Source organism: Mastigoproctus giganteus, chromosome 1 (assembly GCF_048544385.1).
Source record: "Mastigoproctus giganteus isolate SK-2022 chromosome 1, ASM4854438v1, whole genome shotgun sequence".
Lineage (NCBI taxonomy): Eukaryota > Metazoa > Arthropoda > Arachnida > Uropygi > Thelyphonidae > Mastigoproctus > Mastigoproctus giganteus.
In genome coordinates this window covers 178,957,257-178,976,876 of record NC_143575.1, presented here as the reverse complement: position 1 = coordinate 178,976,876, position 19,620 = coordinate 178,957,257, and the positions used below count along the sequence as shown (strand labels likewise).

Here is a 19,620-nt window from a genome sequence, read left to right as displayed (position 1 = left end):
CTGAGGGACTCCACTAATAACATAAGTCCACGACGTGCAGTGTCCATTGATTACCACTCTCTGTCTTCTCCCCCTCAGCCACCCCTTTACCCACAGCAGCAATTTGCCTCCAATGTTACAATGCTCCAATTTGTGCAGCAGTCTTCCATGTGCAACAGTATCAAAAGCCTTTCTAAGATCCAAGTATATAATATCAAAGTTATTCCCTGCATCCAGTTCCTTTGTGACTGCATCATAGTATCCAATCAAATTGGTCAGGCAAGACTTCCCCTTAACAAAACCATGCTGTGTCCGAGCTATAACTGAAGTCTTGTCTAAATGATCCTGCAGTGCTTCTTTAACTAGTGCCTCCATTAATTTTCCTGGAACAGAAGTTAAACTCACATGTCTATAATTGCTTGTGTCAGCTTTTGATCCTCCTTTGTGAATTGGGGTCACATTTGCACATCTCCAGTCTATGGGTACCTCCCCTGAGTCCAAGAAAGCTCTCATAATTATGGCTAAGGGTTTGCTTACTTCCTTTGCTGCCTCCTCTAATATAACTGGATAGATCCCATCCACCCCAGGTGCCTTTCTTGTGTTTATCTTCAACAATTTCTCCTCCACTTTACTCTCAGTTATTACAAGATTCTCTAGCTTACTGCTAGAGTTGAATACACCTCTGGCATTCCCTTCGCTAAATAACTCCTCATGTGTGAATGTCGATGCAAAATATTCATTTAGTTTATTAGCTACCTGAGCAGGATCATCAACAGTTGACCCGTCGATATCAAGTGGACCAATCTGATTCATCCCCTTCCTTCTAGAGTTTACATAAGTAAAGAACTCTTTGCTGTTTTTCTTTGCATCCCTTGCCAAAGATTTCTCGTAATCTGCCTTCGCCTGCCTAACCTCCTTTGTAACTTGGTTACAGATCAACTTGTATCTATCATAGGCTTCTGTGTCATGTGTTAATTTGTATGTATCCCATGCACGTTTCTTCTCTGCCATATGCCTCATCAGTTCATCTGACATCCATTTAGGCCTAAACCTTGAACAATATTTCTTAGTTGGTATGTAAAGTCTAGTAGCTTCCAAGATAAGTTCTTTGAATGCTTCCCATTTTGCATTTACTGTTGGTAACATCATCAGTTGGTCCCACTGTATAGAATTTAAATACTGTCTCAGTCCATCTAGTCGCCTTTACGAAAGCAATAACCCTTCCCTTTACCCCTAATGGTAGTTACCTCTTTGAGTAAATCCCACTTCAGCACACTGTGATCACTGCCACCTAGTGGTTCATTTATCTGCAGATTCTTAATGCATGAAGAATCACTGCTGATAATCAAATCAAGAGTATTCCTCCCTCTAGTTGCCTCCCGAACATGCTGATGTAGAAAACAATCATCCAATAAATCCACAAAAGCCTTGCTAGTGTGTTGAGTGACCAGCCCACAAATTCCAGTCAATATCTGGGAAATTAAAATCTCCCATTAAAAGACTCTCTGATTTACTGGCCCACTCTATTTCCCTGTACAGTTTCTTATTATACTCATCAGAGTCATTAGGCCTATAGCACACTCCTACTCTCAATTTTGATCTCCCAATGCTTATGTCACACCAAACTGACTCGACACTGCACTGTCCAGCAATGTCCACTGGCTTCACTTCCTTGGATTTTATGTATTTCTTAACTAATAGCATAACCCCTCCTCCCTTCCTATCCAGTCTATCTATCTTTTCTTTAGACGTTGTACTCCCCGAATTCCAGTTCTGCATTCCTTATATCTGTGTGACACCAAGTCTCTGATATCCCAACAATATCTGCCTTTGATGTTTTGAGCAATACCTCAAATTCATCAAATTTATTTACTAAACTCCTAGCATTGGTGTACAAGCAAGTATGCATGCACCTATTTCTATTCTTAGCTACCCTAACACAACCCATGTGTTTACTTGTACCGCAATGACTCCCAGCAGTCTCTGAAATATCCTGAATCTTGTTTTTCAGGCTTCTGCTCATTCCAATAGAAGCAGTGCAAGAATCTCTTTCACCTCTGCCAGTGGCTACTGTTAATTTATTTGTCTTTGTATCTCCCCAAGCTAGCAGTTTTCCGATCCACCTAACACTGCCTCGATAGCATCAGCAAATATTCTTGCACCCTTTCTATTTAAGTGTATTCCATCCCTGTAGAAGCAATCCCTCCTGTTAACAAGTACAGTCCAGGCTGAAAAAATTCTACCCCTTGAGCCTTGCACAATCTTTCCAGGGCCGAATTGATCGACAAGGCTCTCATCATATACTCCCTCCTATCGTGTCTGGGCAGAATTGCAGACACTTTCAAATTCAACCCTATTTCACGGCTTTTTTTCAACAGTGACCTGTGCTTGTTAAGCAATTCTGCCGGTCTCCTACTCTTGATATCGTTAGTGCCCACGTGTACAACTATATCACCTTTTGTGCCCTTAAAAGATGATATCTGCTCTACAATGTCATCAACCTTTGCCCCTGGCAGACATACCCTGGTCCTGTTCCAAAATGCTAGACAACAGACCACTCCCCACACACTTTTTAAATCTCTTGCCTTGACAGAGTTCTGTGTCACTTGCAAAGGATACAATGCGGCGATAGGGGAAACCCCTGGTGCCGTCAGACAACTAACACTTTAGTACATCGAACCCTGCTGAAAATGGGGCTGCGTAGCTGCAGGCTGCTCCGAGTGCTCGTGCTAACCACAGTTCACCAGCGACAGTGCCTACAATGGGCACACGAGTGATTGGAAGAAGGTCATCTGGTCCAATGAATTATGTTTCCTGTCGCAACATGTGTACAGCTGGGCATGTGAGTGTTGTTTACCTGGGGAAGTGATGGCGCCTGGACGAAAACAAGCTGGTGGCAGCAGTGTCATGCTTTGGGCGATGTTCTGCTCGGATAGGCTGGATACCCTCATTCATGTGATGGGCGCTCTGACATCTACCACCCACCTAAACATCATTGCTGACCCGGTACACCCTTTCATGGCAATGGTCTTCCATTCTGGTGGTGCTGTCTTTCAGCAGGATAATGTGCCATGCCACACTGCCTGGATTGTTCGAGACTGGTTCACAGAAAATGAGGAAAACTTCCAGGTAATGCCCTGGCCACCAAATTCCTCAGACATCAATCCCATTGAGCATCTGTAGTTTGTGTTGGAACAGCAACTCCGATCTGCTGGTTACGTGTTGGTACCAGATACCACAAAACACATTTAGAAATCTTGTAGCATCCATGCCTCGCTGGGTACGAGCTTTTTTGGCTGCACATGGACCAACATCATATTAGGTTGGTGGTCATAATGTTTTGACTCATCAGTGTATACGACCATCTAGCATGGGATATATGAAGGTTTTTCATAATTTGGATTTTTTTTACAAAGAAACATTGATAGGATTCTTTCTCTTGCTGAGATTACTCGCCTGAAGGGACATAAATTCAAATTGAGGAAAGACAATTGTAGAATAGATGTGCAGAAATTTGCCTTTAGCCAGCAGTTGGTTGATAGTTGGAACAAACTTCCATCTATTGTAGTGGAGGCCAACAATTTGAATAAATTTAAGGCAAAACTAGACAGATAAAAGATGGAAGTCTGTTCCACCAATCAACTACCCGCTGGCTAAAGGCAAATTTCCCATCTATTCTTCAACTGTCTTTCCTCAATTTGAATTTGTCCACTGCCAACCAACCTTTGTATCATCTGTAAACTTGGACATTAAACCTGACATACCTTCATCAATATCATTGATTAATGTACAAAACAACAATGGGCTTAACACCGAACCCTGGGGAACTCCACAAATAACATTTGTCCACGAAGAGCAATGTCCATTGATTACCACTCTGTTGTCTCCCACTCAACCATCCCTTTATCCATTGTAGCAACTTACCCTTAATGCCATATCTCTCCAATTTGTACAGCAGTCTTCCATGTGCAACAATATCAAAAGCTTTGCTGAAATCCAAGTATATGATATCAAAATTATTTTTGGCATTCAGTTCCTTTGTGACCACATCATAGTATTCAATCAAATTGGTCAGACAAGACCTCCCTTTAACAATCCCATGCTGTCTCTTAACTATTACTGCAGTCCTATCTAGATGATCCTGCAATGCTTCTTTAACCAGTGATTTCATTATTTCCCCTGGAACACAAGTTAAACTAACAGGTCTATAGTTATATACCTGTGTCACCTTTTGTGAACCCACTTTGTGAACTGGTGATACATTTGCACGCCTCCAGTCCATTGGGACCTCCCCTGAGTCCAAGGAAGCTTTCATAATTATGGCTTAGGGTTTGCTTACTTCCTTTGCTTCCTCCTTTATTATAACTGGATAGATCCCGTCCACCCCAGATGCCTTTTTTATGTTTAACTTCAACAATTTCTCCTCCACTTTGCTCTCAGTTATTCCAAAATCATTTAGCTCCCTGTTAAAGTTTGATAAACTTCTGGCACTCCCCTCGTTGAATAACACCTCATGTGCGAATGTAGATGCAAAATACTCATTCAGTTTATCAGCTACCTGAGCATGTTGCGGGTTAGAATCCTGCCTCAGGCTTGGATCAGAGTAGTGCAAAAACCTTGGGAGGTGCATTATGGCCACAGAAGCCGATGCACCAACAACTAACAAAAAGAAAAAAAAAAAAAAAAAACCTGAGCATGATCATCAATAGTCAACCCATCTATGTTAAGTGATCCAATCTGATTCATCCCTTTCCTTCTAGAGTTTACTTAAGTAAAGAACTCCTTGCATCCTTTGCCAAGGATTTCTTGTAATCTGCCTCTGCCTGCCTCACCTCCTTTGTGACTTGATTACAGACTAGTTTATATCTGCCATAGACTTCTGTGTCACCTGATACTTTATATGCATCCCATACATTTTTCTTCCCTGTCACAAGTCTGATTAGTTCATCTGACATTTATATAAGCCTAAACCTTGAAAAGTATTTCTTAGTTGGAATGAAAAGTCTAGTAGCTTCCAAAATTAAGTCCCTGAAGTCTTCCCATTTAGAATTCAACTTTGCTAACATCATCAGTTGATCTTACTGTATACACAATTTAAAACCCATCTGAGACCCCTGTAGTCACCTTTATGAAAGCAAAAGCCCTTCCATTTAGCCTTGATGGTAGTTACATCCTTAAGTAATTCCCAAATCAGTACACCTAAACCTCCTTTTACACGATAGATACGTTCCTAAAAATTATGCGTAAAAAGAACTACTGACTCCATAGAAAAAGTGAAGATTGGTTCCAAACCTGAAATATAAGCAAAATAATGAAAATAAAAATTAAATTCGTTAGGATTATAAGATTTTTATTTACATTTCATGGAGAACATACATACATATAATGAATTTTAATAACTTAAAAAAACATATTCATTTCAGTTGTTTGCTAAGGATTCTATAAAAAAATTGTTATACTCTATCAGTTTCTGACAATAAATGCGAAAGTTTTCATTTTTGTGAGACTGTAATATCACAAGGACTACTAGATATGGTATTATCATCATCGACTTCCGCCTCGACTTGTGGAATTCTTCTTGTCATGTCTTGAACAAAAGTACCACTGGTTGTTTCAGTAGTTTTAGGCATCAACTCAGTTATTAATTGCTGCATTGATGCTTTAGATAAGTTGCGATATAATTCTCTGTATGAAGACATTAACAACTGAAGCTCACGTGAAAACTTCAGAGCACATTCTTCATTGTGATCATGTCGGGCAAAATAATTGCGTAAATTACTGGCCAGTTTAAGACCTTATTTCATTATATCAGCAGTAAAAGTAGAATTATCTTGATCATTATCATTAACTTCTTCGAGTCTCAGAAACAATCTCCACTATTTCATCTTCGCTAAGAGATGTACATTTTTTGTCAATTAACAATTCTTCGATATCTGCTGACGTAAGATCATCGAATCCTTCTCTGCCAATTTCACATGCCAAATTTATTATATTGGGGAATTCTGCAGTATGAGTGAAAGGAACAGGAGCATTTTCTTTAACACATATGCGCCAAATAGCGTTCCAGCATGCATTCATAGTTTCTGGTCTCAATTCAGATAACGAAAATCAAACCAGATCAATACAATCCATAATTGAAAATTTTTTCCACACACATCCATAACTGACGGTGTTTCATCATCATTTAGCTTGTTCAAAATGAACTGAAATGTTCGTCTGACATATGTTTTAAAATTCGCAATTATACCCTGATCTAGACGTAGCAATGATGTGGTATTGGGCGGCAGAAAACAAAATTGCACATTTGGGTGTTCTATGGCAGGATGACCAGGTGCATTATCAAGAATCAAAAGCACGTTAAATTCGAGACACTTGTCATTTAAATAGCATCTAACTTCTGGCACAAAATGTTTGTGGAACCATTCAGTGAAAATATCAATGGTCACACAAGCTTTTTTGTTGGCCCTCCAATGAACTGGCAATTTTTGAAAATCTACGCTTTTCATTGGCCGTGGTCTTAATGATCGATTTATGAGCAGTGGTTTTAACATCCGATCTAAAGCGTTCGAACAAAATAGGAGTGTTATGCGATCCTTTGCTGCTTTGAAACCACCAACAATTTTTTGTGTTTTTGATATGCAAGTTCTGTTTGTCATTTTTATCCAGAAAAGGCCAGTTTCATCCATATTTCAAACTTGTTCACGAGTGTAACCTCCATCTTTAATTATTTTAGCAAGTTTTTGTGGAAATGCTGTAGCAGCTGTTTCATCAGCAGAAGCCGTTTCACCTTTAATATTTATATTATGAAGAGCATGTCTTTTAATAAACTTAGCCAGCCAACCATTGCTTGCATGAAATTCATATTTTTTCCTTGATTGAGATGAAGTATCTGGCTGCAGTTTTTTAATCTGTTCATAAAATTTCAATGCTGATTGCTTGATGGAATTTCTGTCAACTGGCATTCTTTTTTGTACATTATCTTCTATCCACATCACTAAAGGTTTTTTGGCCTTTTCTAGAACAATATCTCTTGTGTATGATGATAATTTCACACTTGATTTTGTACCAGAACATACCACTTTTCTAATAGCCTCTTCATTTCTCTTTATAGATCTGGTATTTGATTCATGTACTCCAAAATGCTTACCCACAGCCGTCGCACCTTGTTTGAAGACGATCTAAAATTTGAATTTTTATATCCAAGGAAACGGCTCTCCTTATTTTTTTGGTTATCGGCAACATCATGTGAGGGCTGGATTAAAATCTTCGGTTAATGAAATGAAAGTTTGAAAATTACATAAATTGTAGCTTATCATTTATTATTTCTTAGCAAAATTATTAATTTTATAACACGATTTTTATTTTGATTTCACTTAAAAAATGCAAATGCAAAAAATGCAGTAACTGTGTTGTCTACTCAAACACCAAATTCAAACTGCTAAGAACTGCTTCTTTATGCGCAGTCAGTTATGTAATTCGGGGAATTCCGAATAAATGAAATTCGTAAGAATTTTCTAAGTTGATACGAGAAACCAAATTCAAACTGCAAACAACTGCTGTTTTTTTTTGTTTATGCGCAGTCAGTTATGTAATTCGGGGAATTTAGAATTTTCTTAATGGAAACGAGAATGCAATTCTACGAAATTCTCAGAACTTTCTTGAATTAGGATTTTTTCCTAACTTAGACTTTAGGTTTGTTGTGTAAAAGTGAATAAAAATCGCGTAAAAAAAATTATTTTTAATATCCCAATTCTTGTAACTCCGAATTCGCATAAAGAGAGGTTTAGGTGTACATTGTGATCACTGTCACCCAGTGGTTCCTTTATCTGCAAATTTTTAATGCATGAATAATCACTGCTGATAATCAGATCAAGAGTATTACTCTCTCTGATTGCCTCTTGAACATGTTGCTGTAGAAAACAGTCATCCAATAAATCCACAAAAGTCTTGCTAGTGTGTGAGTGACCAATCCACAAGTTCCAGTTGATATCTGGAAAGTTAAAATCCCCCATTATAAGACATTCTGATTTACTGGCCCACTCTATTTATCTGCACAAATGCTCATTATACTCATCAGAGCCGTTAGGCCTATAACACACACCTACTCTCATTTTTTCTTTTCCAGTGCTTATGTCACACCAGACTCAACATTGCATTGTCCACCAACATCAATTGGATGCACTTCGTTAGATTTTGTTTCTTAACTAACAGCATAATCCCTCCTCCCTTCCTGTCCTGTCTATCCTTTCTGTACACATTGTACTCCCCAAATTCCAATTCTGCACTACTTATGTCTGTGTGACACCACATCTCTGATATCCCAAAAATATCTGCCTTTGATGTGTTGACTAGCACTTCAAGCTCATCAAATTTATTAACTATACTCCTAGCATTGGTGTACATGCAAGTATACATGCGCTTGTTTCTACTCTTAGTTCCCCTGACACAGCCCATGTATTTATTTGTTCCACTATGACTCCCAGCAATCCTGGAAATCTCCATTGCCTTGCTTTCCAGGCTGCTGCTCATTCTAATAGAAGCAATGCAAGAATCATTTTTGCCTATGCCTACGGCCACTTAACCTTTTAGTCTGTGTATCCCCCACAAGCTAGCAGTTTTCCGACCCACCTAACACTGCCTCGATAGCATCAGAAAATACTCTTGCACCCTTTCTATTTAAGTATACCCCATCCCTCTAGAAGCAGTCTCTCCTGTCAACAAGCACAGACCAGGCTGAAAAAAATTCTACCCCTTGAGCTTTGCACGATCTCTTCAGCGCCAAATTGATCGACAAGGCTCTCATCATATACTCCCTCCTATGGGGTCTGGGCAGAATTGCAGACACTTTCACATTCAAACCTAACTTGCAACATTTTTTTCGACATTGATCTGTATTTGTTGAGTAAATCTGCAGATCTCTTACTCTTAATGTTATTAGTTCCAACGTTACAACAACAACATCACCTTTTATGCTCTTAAAAGATATCTGCACTGCAATTTCATCAACTTTTGTCCCTGGCAGACATACCCTGGTCCTGTTCCACCTATCCTTCTTACATAGTATATTCCCCGTCTCCCTAACAATCGAGTCACGAACAATAACTAGTTCCTTTGGGACCAGCGCATTTTGTCTTGCAGATCGCCTCTGTGTTGCATGATGCACAGGACTGAGCACGGCCGTTGAGCTGGGCAGCTGAGAGCTTGATGGGCCCCTCATATTAATTTCTTCAAGGGCATTTACCCTACACCTCGTAGGTGCATTCTCGTCTATGAGAGCATAGACGCCCATCAGAATGCTGAGTTGGTGCCTAATTTCTTGACACTCTAGGCATCTAGCACACACACACACACAAAGACATCCTCCTTGGTTAGAGCTTATCAAGACATGATTCATAAAAGTATCCCACATTACAAAAAAAGCCAGAATGTTATTCTGACATGTAGTGTGTATCATGTTAGTAAAAATGATACTTCAAAAGAAAAAAAAAAGCCTGAGAGCATAACATTTTACATTTTGAGGGGAGGGATGACATATTTGGGTGAGTTGTGTGCCATGTATGATATCAGCCAGAATACTTACTATATGCTGATCTGTGATGCATTTTTACCCCTCTAACCAATTTAGCAGCAATCAATTTGGAAGTGACATACAGGTGGTAATATGTAAAGAAGCAGGTCATAAGGAAAACAAAAAATGATTATAGTAAAAGATGAGTGCAAAAAGCAAAGTATCGAAATTATTTTTATATTTCAGCAATGCAAAATTTTCATACGAATGTCACAAGTATTTTGAAAAAAAAAAAAAAAAAAAAAGTGAGTAATTGCACATTTATAATATTCATTACTTACACACAAAATTAATTGAAACATTATTTTTTTCATTGAAATGCATTAATTTCAAAGTGTTTTTCATAAATATTGACTTAATTTGTTTTGTTGGAGTAATGCTGAAGTTACATGCAATTAATACCTCCACAAATGTAAATTTGTCAGAGATTAATCGTTTCATGTTTTCATTTTACATTACCAATATTTTTCTGAAATTTAAAGTATAATTAATAAACTTTTCTTTTCATTGAAACTAATGTGTATTTAGTGCCAAAAAAGTATATAACAAAATTTTAAATTTTTATTTAAACAATGAAGAACTGAAAATTAATAAGCATTGCAATCTACTAGCAACAGGTCAAGCATTAGTACTTTCCAAGCACAATTCAAAAAACCAAATAATTTTTTTCAAATATTAAAGGTAAAATCTGTCAGGTGACTGATATCACATTCAGTTACAAACAGGGTAATATTATGCCAGGTTAAGATATTTCTTACTTTATTTCAATTTTCAATATTTCTTACTTTGTTTCAATTTAGAGACTAATTGGTGTCACTCATGTTGCAGATGTGTTTTCATTGTTTCTGTTTTGACACACACTGCACTCATAGTTGTGAAGCAATCTGAAGTAACAGTATGTTGAAACAACTATGAGGATGGTGCCACTATATTTCTCTATAGAGAAGTGCCTTTTATTTTTACTAGTTAGATGCAATTCATGGGTGATTGCCTTTTATATGAGAGATCAATATCTTATCAGAAACAAAAGGTTATCTTAAACAAGTCTAAGATTTTTTTATCCCTTTATAAAACAAGGGATATAAGTCCTGCTCTTTTAATTACTATACATTATTTCTTTTTCTGTTTATACTTCTTTATTCAATACAAAATTTAAAATACTTTAATATTATAAATTTCTAGAAATTTAAATCATTATTTATCAACTAACCCCTAGATGATAAAGAGGATGAGAAGTCAAAAAAAGTGATTAAAGAACTAGAAAATATTGATGATGAAGCAGATCAGAGAGATCTACCATTCATCAAAATTGATGATTTTGAATTGGCAAGGTCATATGGCATTGATGATGAATTACCAATATTAGTGTACTTCGAAAAACAAATTCCAAGCTTGTATCAAGGTAATGTTTTATAAATAATAATAATCATTATTATTATTATCATTAGGGGTATTAGTATTATAATTGTCAGTATAATATATATATATATATATCAATATGTACTTTAGCTAACATCAGATTTTTGCAAACATGTTTTTCGACTTATAACTAAATTTGCCCACCCATTTCTGATGATAGCTATCTCACCTTTTATTTTATTTGTTTTATCATTTTATATTAATCATCTTACTTTACAGTTCCCTCACCTTTAATTGGCTTTGCAATTCAGCCTATAATTTTCTTAATTCATCATAACATCTAGGATATTCACATTCTTTCTCTTTTTTTTACAAACCTACAGTACTTCTTATTTCTGCTATCCGCACTCTTTTGGCACTTTGTATTTTTCACTTCCATCTGTGCACCTTTATCAGACTTATCAACTTCTACATACATATATAAACTTTTGCATCCTTTACTGCTGCTTTGTGTGTTTTGGTGCATCTGTCATACCTTACTTATATATATATATATTTTTATCTATCAACTGAAACTACATATTTAATATTACATTTCATATACAGTAATACCCCGACTTACGCTACCCCGACTTACGCGAACTCGGAGTTACGCGGTTCTTGATTTTTTTCGTTTGGCAACGCTGCCGCCCACTATCTTCAAGGTCGTTTTTCGTATGTTATCGATATACGGTGCGACGGCGGAGAATGAGAGCGAAAGATGAAAAAAATGCAACTTTGTTGCTTTTATGTTTTTTATATCAGTGAAGGGGAAACACATTTCACCATAATAACGTAAAAACCAACACAATTCCAGCTATCGGTATAATCGCAAATGCAATTAGATCGAGTTTACTACCAGTTAATAACAGATTTCACTAGCAGAAACGCAACTGGATTTTTATTGTTTTATGGTAGTAACCCCTAGAAATGTGAGGTGTTAATAGTGTATCTCTGCCTTTATGGTGTTGTTTATTCAGTTGCTACATGCGCGCAGCTTTGTTTATGCGTATCAAGCGTGCCTCCTCGTTTTGTAATTGTGCTTTATTCCCTAAAAATGAGTAAAATACTTAATTAAAAGGTGTGAAAAGGAAGCGTCCTGGTGAAGACACTACAGATTCAGAGAGAAAAAGAAAAGCAATTATCGATAAACAGAGGCGGACTGGGTCAAAAATTCTTACCCGGGAAAATTTATAGTGGCCTCATACTATGGTTTATGGCCAAAATCACACTGGCCCACCGGGGTTTCCCCGGTAAGGCTTATGGCCAGTCCACCTCTGTCGATAGAGAAAAAATATGAAATTGTGAAACGCTTTGAGCGAAATGAAAGACCATGTGATATTGCACGTGCTACAGGCCTAAATGAAGCAATGGCGAAAAGCACATGACAATTGCAAACTTGACAGGTTGAAAATTGAAAAGGGCTCAATTGTAAAGGGCTTAAAAATTTTAGAAAACATAGACTCCAACGAAGAACGCGTTATAGCTACAAAACAAGGAATAAAAAAAATTATTAGCTTGCTACGAAGAAATTCTGCGTGAAAAAAAGAATGCGCTGTATCGTCAGACGAATTTGTTAGATTTTATGAAGCCATCGACATCGAAATAACTTTTTTACGTAAGTCATTTGTTTTTTTTAATACATATTTTGTATTAATATGTATAAAGAACTGCAATTTTATTAATATTTTTCTTCTAAACTAGTGTTTTTGTTAGTCCTTGGTCCCAATTAAGCAAAATTTATATGTATTTATATGCAAAGTTGTACCCCGACTTACGCGAATTCGACTTACGCGATTTTCGTCGGACCCACCTATCGCGTAACTTCGGGGTATTACTGTATATATATATATATATATATATATAATGTAATATAAAAGTTAGGCAAAGGTAATAAAAATAAATAAATAAATATAAAGCTATCATTAGAGGCAGCAAATGCAAATCCTCCACATGAAGCCTAATTATATCTGATAATTAAAATAAATCTGATATTTAAAATAAAATAAAAACATCAGCCAGTAGTACGGCAAAAAGGTAGAGCGAAACACAACGTAAAATAATATAAAATAAACAAACAGGGAAGGGAAAGTAAGGGTAATAAGACAAAAATAGTCGATAATCCCCTGTATAATTTAGTCATTAAACCCAATTAATAAAAATGATGTAATTTTAAAATAATGCCAATTATAAATAATTTAGTGGTTCCTCCCCAGAAGGTACCAGTTCCAAAAGACGTGAAATATCACCAAAAAGGGGGTTAAAGAAACTACAAAAAATTAAAATATCCAAATGATAGACTGACCATCATGCCCCATATCGACAGAGGACCACGAGGCCATAATGGTCATGGAATCGCTGCATTTCAATCGTCATACAAATCATCGCAAAGGCGGAAATATCGAAGAACCAAACCACCCTACCATTCTCCGATAGATCAACCAATGCAGAGGATTTGCATGGCGGTGGTCCTTATGCAGCGAGAAATAATCTATAGAACAGACAGCACTCTAGATCAGAGCCACACCACTGACATAATGTAAGCTTAACCAGCTTATATAATAGAAAGAAAAGAATAGATGGCGGCACAGGCGCTGCTTATTTAGCATATCAACCCACTACTGCCACTAATTATATAATGTAATATAAAAGTTAGGCAAAGGTAATAAAAATAAATAAATAAATATAAAGCTATCATTAGAGGCAGCAAATGCAAATCCTCCACATGAAGCCTAATTATATCTGATAATTAAAATAAATCTGATATTTAAAATAAAATAAAAACATCAGCCAGTTTCAATTTCAATCGTCATACAAATCATCGCCTTTGCGATGATTTGTATGACGATTGAAAGACTAGACACCTGCAAGGTGATCTGATAGAGGTGTATAAGCCTTGAATGGTTTGAGTATGCTCAATGCTGATAGGATTCTTCCTCTTGCTCAGAATAATCAACTGAGAGGGCATAAATTCAAATTGAGGAAAGACAGATGTAGGATAGATGTGTGGAAATTTGCCTTTAGCCGGTGGGTTGGTTGGTTGGTGGAACAGACTTCCATCCCTTGTTGTGGAAGTTGATAGCCTAAATAAATTTAAGGCTCAGCTGGACAGGTATTTCGAATGAATGGAGGGGTGAAATGGGAGTGGTCTTTTTTTTTTTTTTTTTTGGCTGATGTTGCATAAGCTTGCTTTCTTGCATCATATGCCTGTACTAATGCTAATAGCTGATCATATAAGGATAAAGGGGAAAATAGACTAACCAGATTAAAAAGAGGACCACATGTGTGTGGGATTTATGTATTATGTTTCATTAATAATTTCCAAACCACTTTTTGTTTTATACAGGGTGTCTCAAAAATACACGGCATAACTTCAGGAGTGAGTTCCTCATATGTAGACAGTAAAAATATTTTATATCAACATAGTTTCGGAAATGCTTGGTTTCCGAGTTTTGAAGGTCTGTCTTAACTGTTCACATCACCTTATAGTAATTGTTCAAAATGTCCACCTTCTGCCCGAATACAGGCCTTACATTGACGTCTCATAGACTCGTGAAGATGATGCCAAATTTCTGGCATGTTTCGTATTGTCTCACGACCTACCACAATTCGATTGTGGAGAGTTTTCCATATCAGCTACTGGAGTCAAATGCACCAATGACTTTAAATGGCCCGACATGAAATCTAGATCAGGAGGGTTTAAATCAGGAGGGAGCATGGTGGCCAGGCAGTTGGTCCACCCCTCTACTTCAGGAGTCGTAGATCTTGGTTGTCCTTTTTCGGCATCACCGACCCCCTCAATTGAGAACAACTGACATGGCTGAGCAGATAAATGCACCTGGGCTCTTGAGGTTAATTGACAGCAGACATTTAATGACTATATTAAAAATGTACATAGGAGTCATAAACGCCTCAAACATCTGGGATATCTGTCAGTGGTAGAAAACCCAGATATTGGGAAATTCCTGATTGTGAAAAATTTGGATTCCGTCTCGTGCAAACTGTGCTTCATCTGTGAATATCACTAAGGCAGGAAAGTGAGGAATTGTACCACACTGCTGCAAGAACCACTGGCAGAACATTAACTCGTGCAGGGTAATCTGCTGGTGACAAGGCCTTTACCTGTTGCAGATGGAAGGATACAGTTGGGGTTCTTGCAACTCTCCAAATAGTAGAATGTTGAACAGCCAGTTGCATTGCTATTCTGCGTGTGCTGATTCCAGGAGTGGCATGCACAACATCCAAAATCTCCTCCTCTACTTCAGGAGTCGTAGATCTTGGTCGTCCTCTGTTGGCAGCACGAGGTGTAAAGGTCCCATGTTCACAAAGGCGGCAGTGGATACCTTCAAACGTTTTCCTATCTGGACATCTTCGTTCTGGGAACCTTTTGTGGTACAAACGACGAGCCTCTAGAGCATTACTGTCTGCCAAACCGTACATAAAGTGCATATCTGCTTGCTCCTGATTTGAGTACATGGTCGGAAGGGAAAACCACCAGATTCTGTCAGCCTTGTGATGAAGGAACTCACCTGTGGGAGATAAGACATTCCGGTTAATAATTCGGGAACTAAGCATTTCCGGAACTATGTTGATATAAAATATTTTTATTGTCTACATATGAGGAACTCACTCCTGAAGTTATGGCGTGTATTTTTGAGACACCCTGTATATTTCTTATATATGTAATTGTTATTATATACCTTGATTTATGTACGGGATTATTATTAAGCCCAACATAAATCAAGGTAGCCTTTGATTTATGTTGGGGTTAGGTTCCTGGGGAGATAGGTGCAAATATAATCTGCGCAAATGGAACCCTTTATATAACGGAGTCAATCGGAAATCATAGGGTTAGGTTCCGGGCACCAAACATTTTACCTACCACTTTGCATCGATTGTTTTATTTTATTAGCATTCTTTATAGTTGTAGTAATAAACTTCGGAGGCATATTCATAGCCCTACACACACACACACACATTAGGCCGGCTTTCACCAGATTCCATACTCCGAATATTGCACTAGGATTCAATAAACTTCTTTTACCAGACATGGTGTTTCTTTATTCTATTAAATTAAAAACTTTATAACATGATTGGTAAAAACTGCACATGGATATCACTATTATTTTTATTTAATTTATTAATAGCACAATTAATAAAAAAATGCCAGTGTAATAAATTTCCAACACGTGTAAACAGCGTAAACAACAACCAACTGAATGGTTCACTGCATGGACCTTTACTACCCACATCCACGAGTGGTTACTTTGAGGGCGAGAATCTTTCTTGTCTCTGATATGGATGTGCTAATTGCAGATTGCCTCAGATTGTCCTAAATCACATGAACGGTGGATAGCACAGTATGATGCCGATAAATAAATAAAAATAAAAATGGTGTTGTGGTTAGTGATTGGCGCAAATCGGACCAGCACAAACCAAGGGCTACCTGTATTTGCAAATATAAAGTCATTCGTTTTGCAAGAATTCAATACTAATTCACAGTATAATACTAGAAGCAGTGGTATTTATTTAGTTTTTAAGGAGATTCAATTGATGAAATCATATATTGCACTGTTAATTACTCATATTAAAAGATGGACAATTGCAATGATTGTACTGGAGGCAGGATTGGCTATCACTCTGTGGAGATTAGGGATCAGGGTTATGTAATTGGCTTTATCTAATAAGAATATTCAAATATGATTTCAAATAATACTTTTATATTATTTAGTTAGAAAAAAGTATGCTTATTTTATTATGCAATTGAAAGCTTCCCCAAATTCAACTTAGTAAAATTAGCATAATGTTCCTAATATACAACTAACCCTTTCACATTAATAGAACTTAAAGAATCATTAAATAGATCTTCCAGTAGTGCTGCGGACCCATGGAGTTCATTACATTATGCTGAAACAATTACTTGAAGTGAAATTGCATACCCTGTTGATTTTCTACAATTGGATTTTCTCTAAAAATGCCTATTCTCCTTCTTAGAAATTCTTTCATTATTGCCTTATCAAAACCAGGCAAATTTTACCCATGTTGGTCATAAGAGATATTGACATAGCCAATATCTCTTATGAACAACATGGGTAAAATTTTTCGAAAGGATGGTTCATATGAAACTCATAGATCCTAGAATCATAGAATCTCCTGACAGGTCATCAGTATGGCTTTTGGAAGAGCAGATCAGCTCTAGACATACTCATCTGATCTTGTTTCACGATTTGCCTCTGATCATGTGACTGCATTAAATTATGCTATCAGCTCACCTGAGCTTGATTTCTATAGAATACATACATAATATGAATGTATATATCTTATAGGCTATGTGCATAATGTTTCTAACATACAACCAACCCTTCACATTAATTAAAGAATCAACTAATAATAGAATAGCAATTGCTTAAAAAACGGTACTCACTTTGAATAAATCTGCAGTGGTATATTGAGAAGAGGTGGTTAGTATTTAGGTTGAATTGTTAGTTAAGAAACTAAGGGGGGAAAAAGAAGAAAAACGGAATTTAAAATAAGCGCAAGGAGGTAGAAGTGTACACATCCGATCCTTGGTTGTCATTGAAGAGGGAAGAAGTATTTTGAAAGCTTGAATAAAATAATATGGTGAGACCAATAGTCATTACGAAGGACTTTCATTAAATAATAACGTCTTCAGTTGGCAGTTGAATGGGCAGAGAATGCGTGTTGTTTTAAAGGTTTAAGTTTATACTCTCGTGATGCACTTTTTGACATGTGGGAAATTTAACGGCTAAAGGTTCCAAGCTGGTGAAAGGTTGAAGGGGAGTTTAGCGTTAATAATTTTAAGATTAGAATGATGTCAACACCATTCAATCACGAGTGCTTCATATTGAAGAATTCTATAATTAGATTTGAGTTTAATAATGGAAATAGCAGAGTCGACGAGAGGGGTGTGATTGTGAGTTTGGGCATGAATTGTGAGTTCTGTACTGGCTTGACTTGTTCTAAAACTGTTGAAATGGTAATATGCGTGGGTGTTGGAAGATTTCTAAGAACCGAATTTGGTGGTAGTACTGCCAATGTAACAGGCGTCACAGTTTGGCTGACATTTTATGAGGTATATTATATTATTAAGATCGCTGGTGGAATAAGTGTGTGTATCTTTATAGGAAATAAAAAAAGATCCTAGTTTATTGTAAGCGGAAAAGATGAGAGAAATAATTGTGTTATTAAAAATATGACGGAATTGTCCTGCAAGTTCACTATGGTAGGGGAGGACTATACAAGTGTTGGTTTTGTTATTGTGTCCGGTTGGATTAATAAAAATTCATGCCCAAACTCACAATCACACCCCTCTCGTTGACTCTGCTATTTCCATTATTAAACTCAAATCTAATTATAGAATTCTTCAATATGAAGCACTCGTGATTGAATGGTGTCGACATCATTCTAATCTTAAAATTATTAACGCTAAACTCCCCTTCAACCTTTCACCAGCTTGGAACCTTTCGCGGTTAAATTTCCCACATGTCAAAAAGTGCATCATGAGAGTATAAACTTAAACCTTTAAAACAACACGCGTTCTCTGCCCATTCAATTGCCAACTGAAGACGTTATTATTTAATGAAAGTCCTTCGTAATGACTATTGGCCTCATCATATTATTTTATTCAAGCTTTCAAAATACTTCTTTCCTCTTCAATGACAACCAAGGATCGGATGTGTACACTTCTACCTCCTTGCGCTTATTTTAAATTCCGTTTTTCTTCTTTTTCCCCCCTTAGTTTCTTAACTAACAATTCAACCTAAATACTAACCACCTCTTCTCAATATACCACTGCAGATTTATTCAAGGTGAGTACCGTTTTTTAAGCAATTGCTATTCTATTATTAGTCCACCAATACGGTATTATGAGATTTCTAAACTTTTATATTGTTAAAGAATCATTAAATAGATCTTCCAATAGTGCTACAGGCCTAGATGGTGTTCATTACGTTACTCTGAAACAATTACTTGAAGAGAAAACTTTTATACCCTGTTGACTTTTTATAATTGGATTTTCTCTGAAAATACCTGTCATTCTTCCTGATGCCAATTACTTTCATTATTGCCTTACCAAAACCAGGCAAAGCCCAGTCATTTGGAAAAATTATAGGCCAATATCTTATGAGCTGTGTGGGTAAAATTTTCGAAAGGAAGTTTCATATGAAGCTCAAATAGATCCTAGAATCACAGAATCTCTTGATAGATTCATCTGATCAATATGGCTTTTGGAAAAATAGATCAACCTAGATGTACTCATCAAAGCTGAATCTCATATCTTGTTTGGTTTTTAGGAGCATTATCAGCTAAGGCCATATTGCTCCAGAGATATGCGGTGGTCATTTCCTGACCTTTCCGTATCCTCTGTATTTGGTGGTCAAGGGCTCGAACCCCGGTCTAATCAAGAAGCATGTGCTATGCACTGCTGCTCCTGCCCGCCTGGCTACGGAGGCACCTAATCTCATGTCTGCAATGCCTTTGTTATGAAACAAAGGTGTTATGATGTTATGGATCTTTATCCTGTAGGACTAAGGGACCATTTGCCTGAAATAACTTAATTTCCTGTGACTGTGTTCTTTTCAGGTCTGATATCAAAACATACTGTTTATGTATGTTTTGAACAGAGAAGAAAAATGCATGGGATGCATACAAATTAA

At 36.9% G+C, this 19,620-nt stretch overlaps 1 protein-coding gene across 1 annotated transcript in view; it reads left to right on the top strand.

Moving 5' to 3' along the window:
- LOC150091328 (uncharacterized) overlaps window positions 1-19,620 on the top strand; it is a 693,262-nt gene that overhangs the window by 197,391 nt on the left and 476,251 nt on the right. The window contains exon 10 of the mRNA XM_090375165.1: window positions 10,764-10,949. Within this exon, the coding sequence (XP_090231291.1) occupies window positions 10,764-10,949 (186 nt within the window). The remainder of the gene's footprint in view (window positions 1-10,763; window positions 10,950-19,620) is intronic.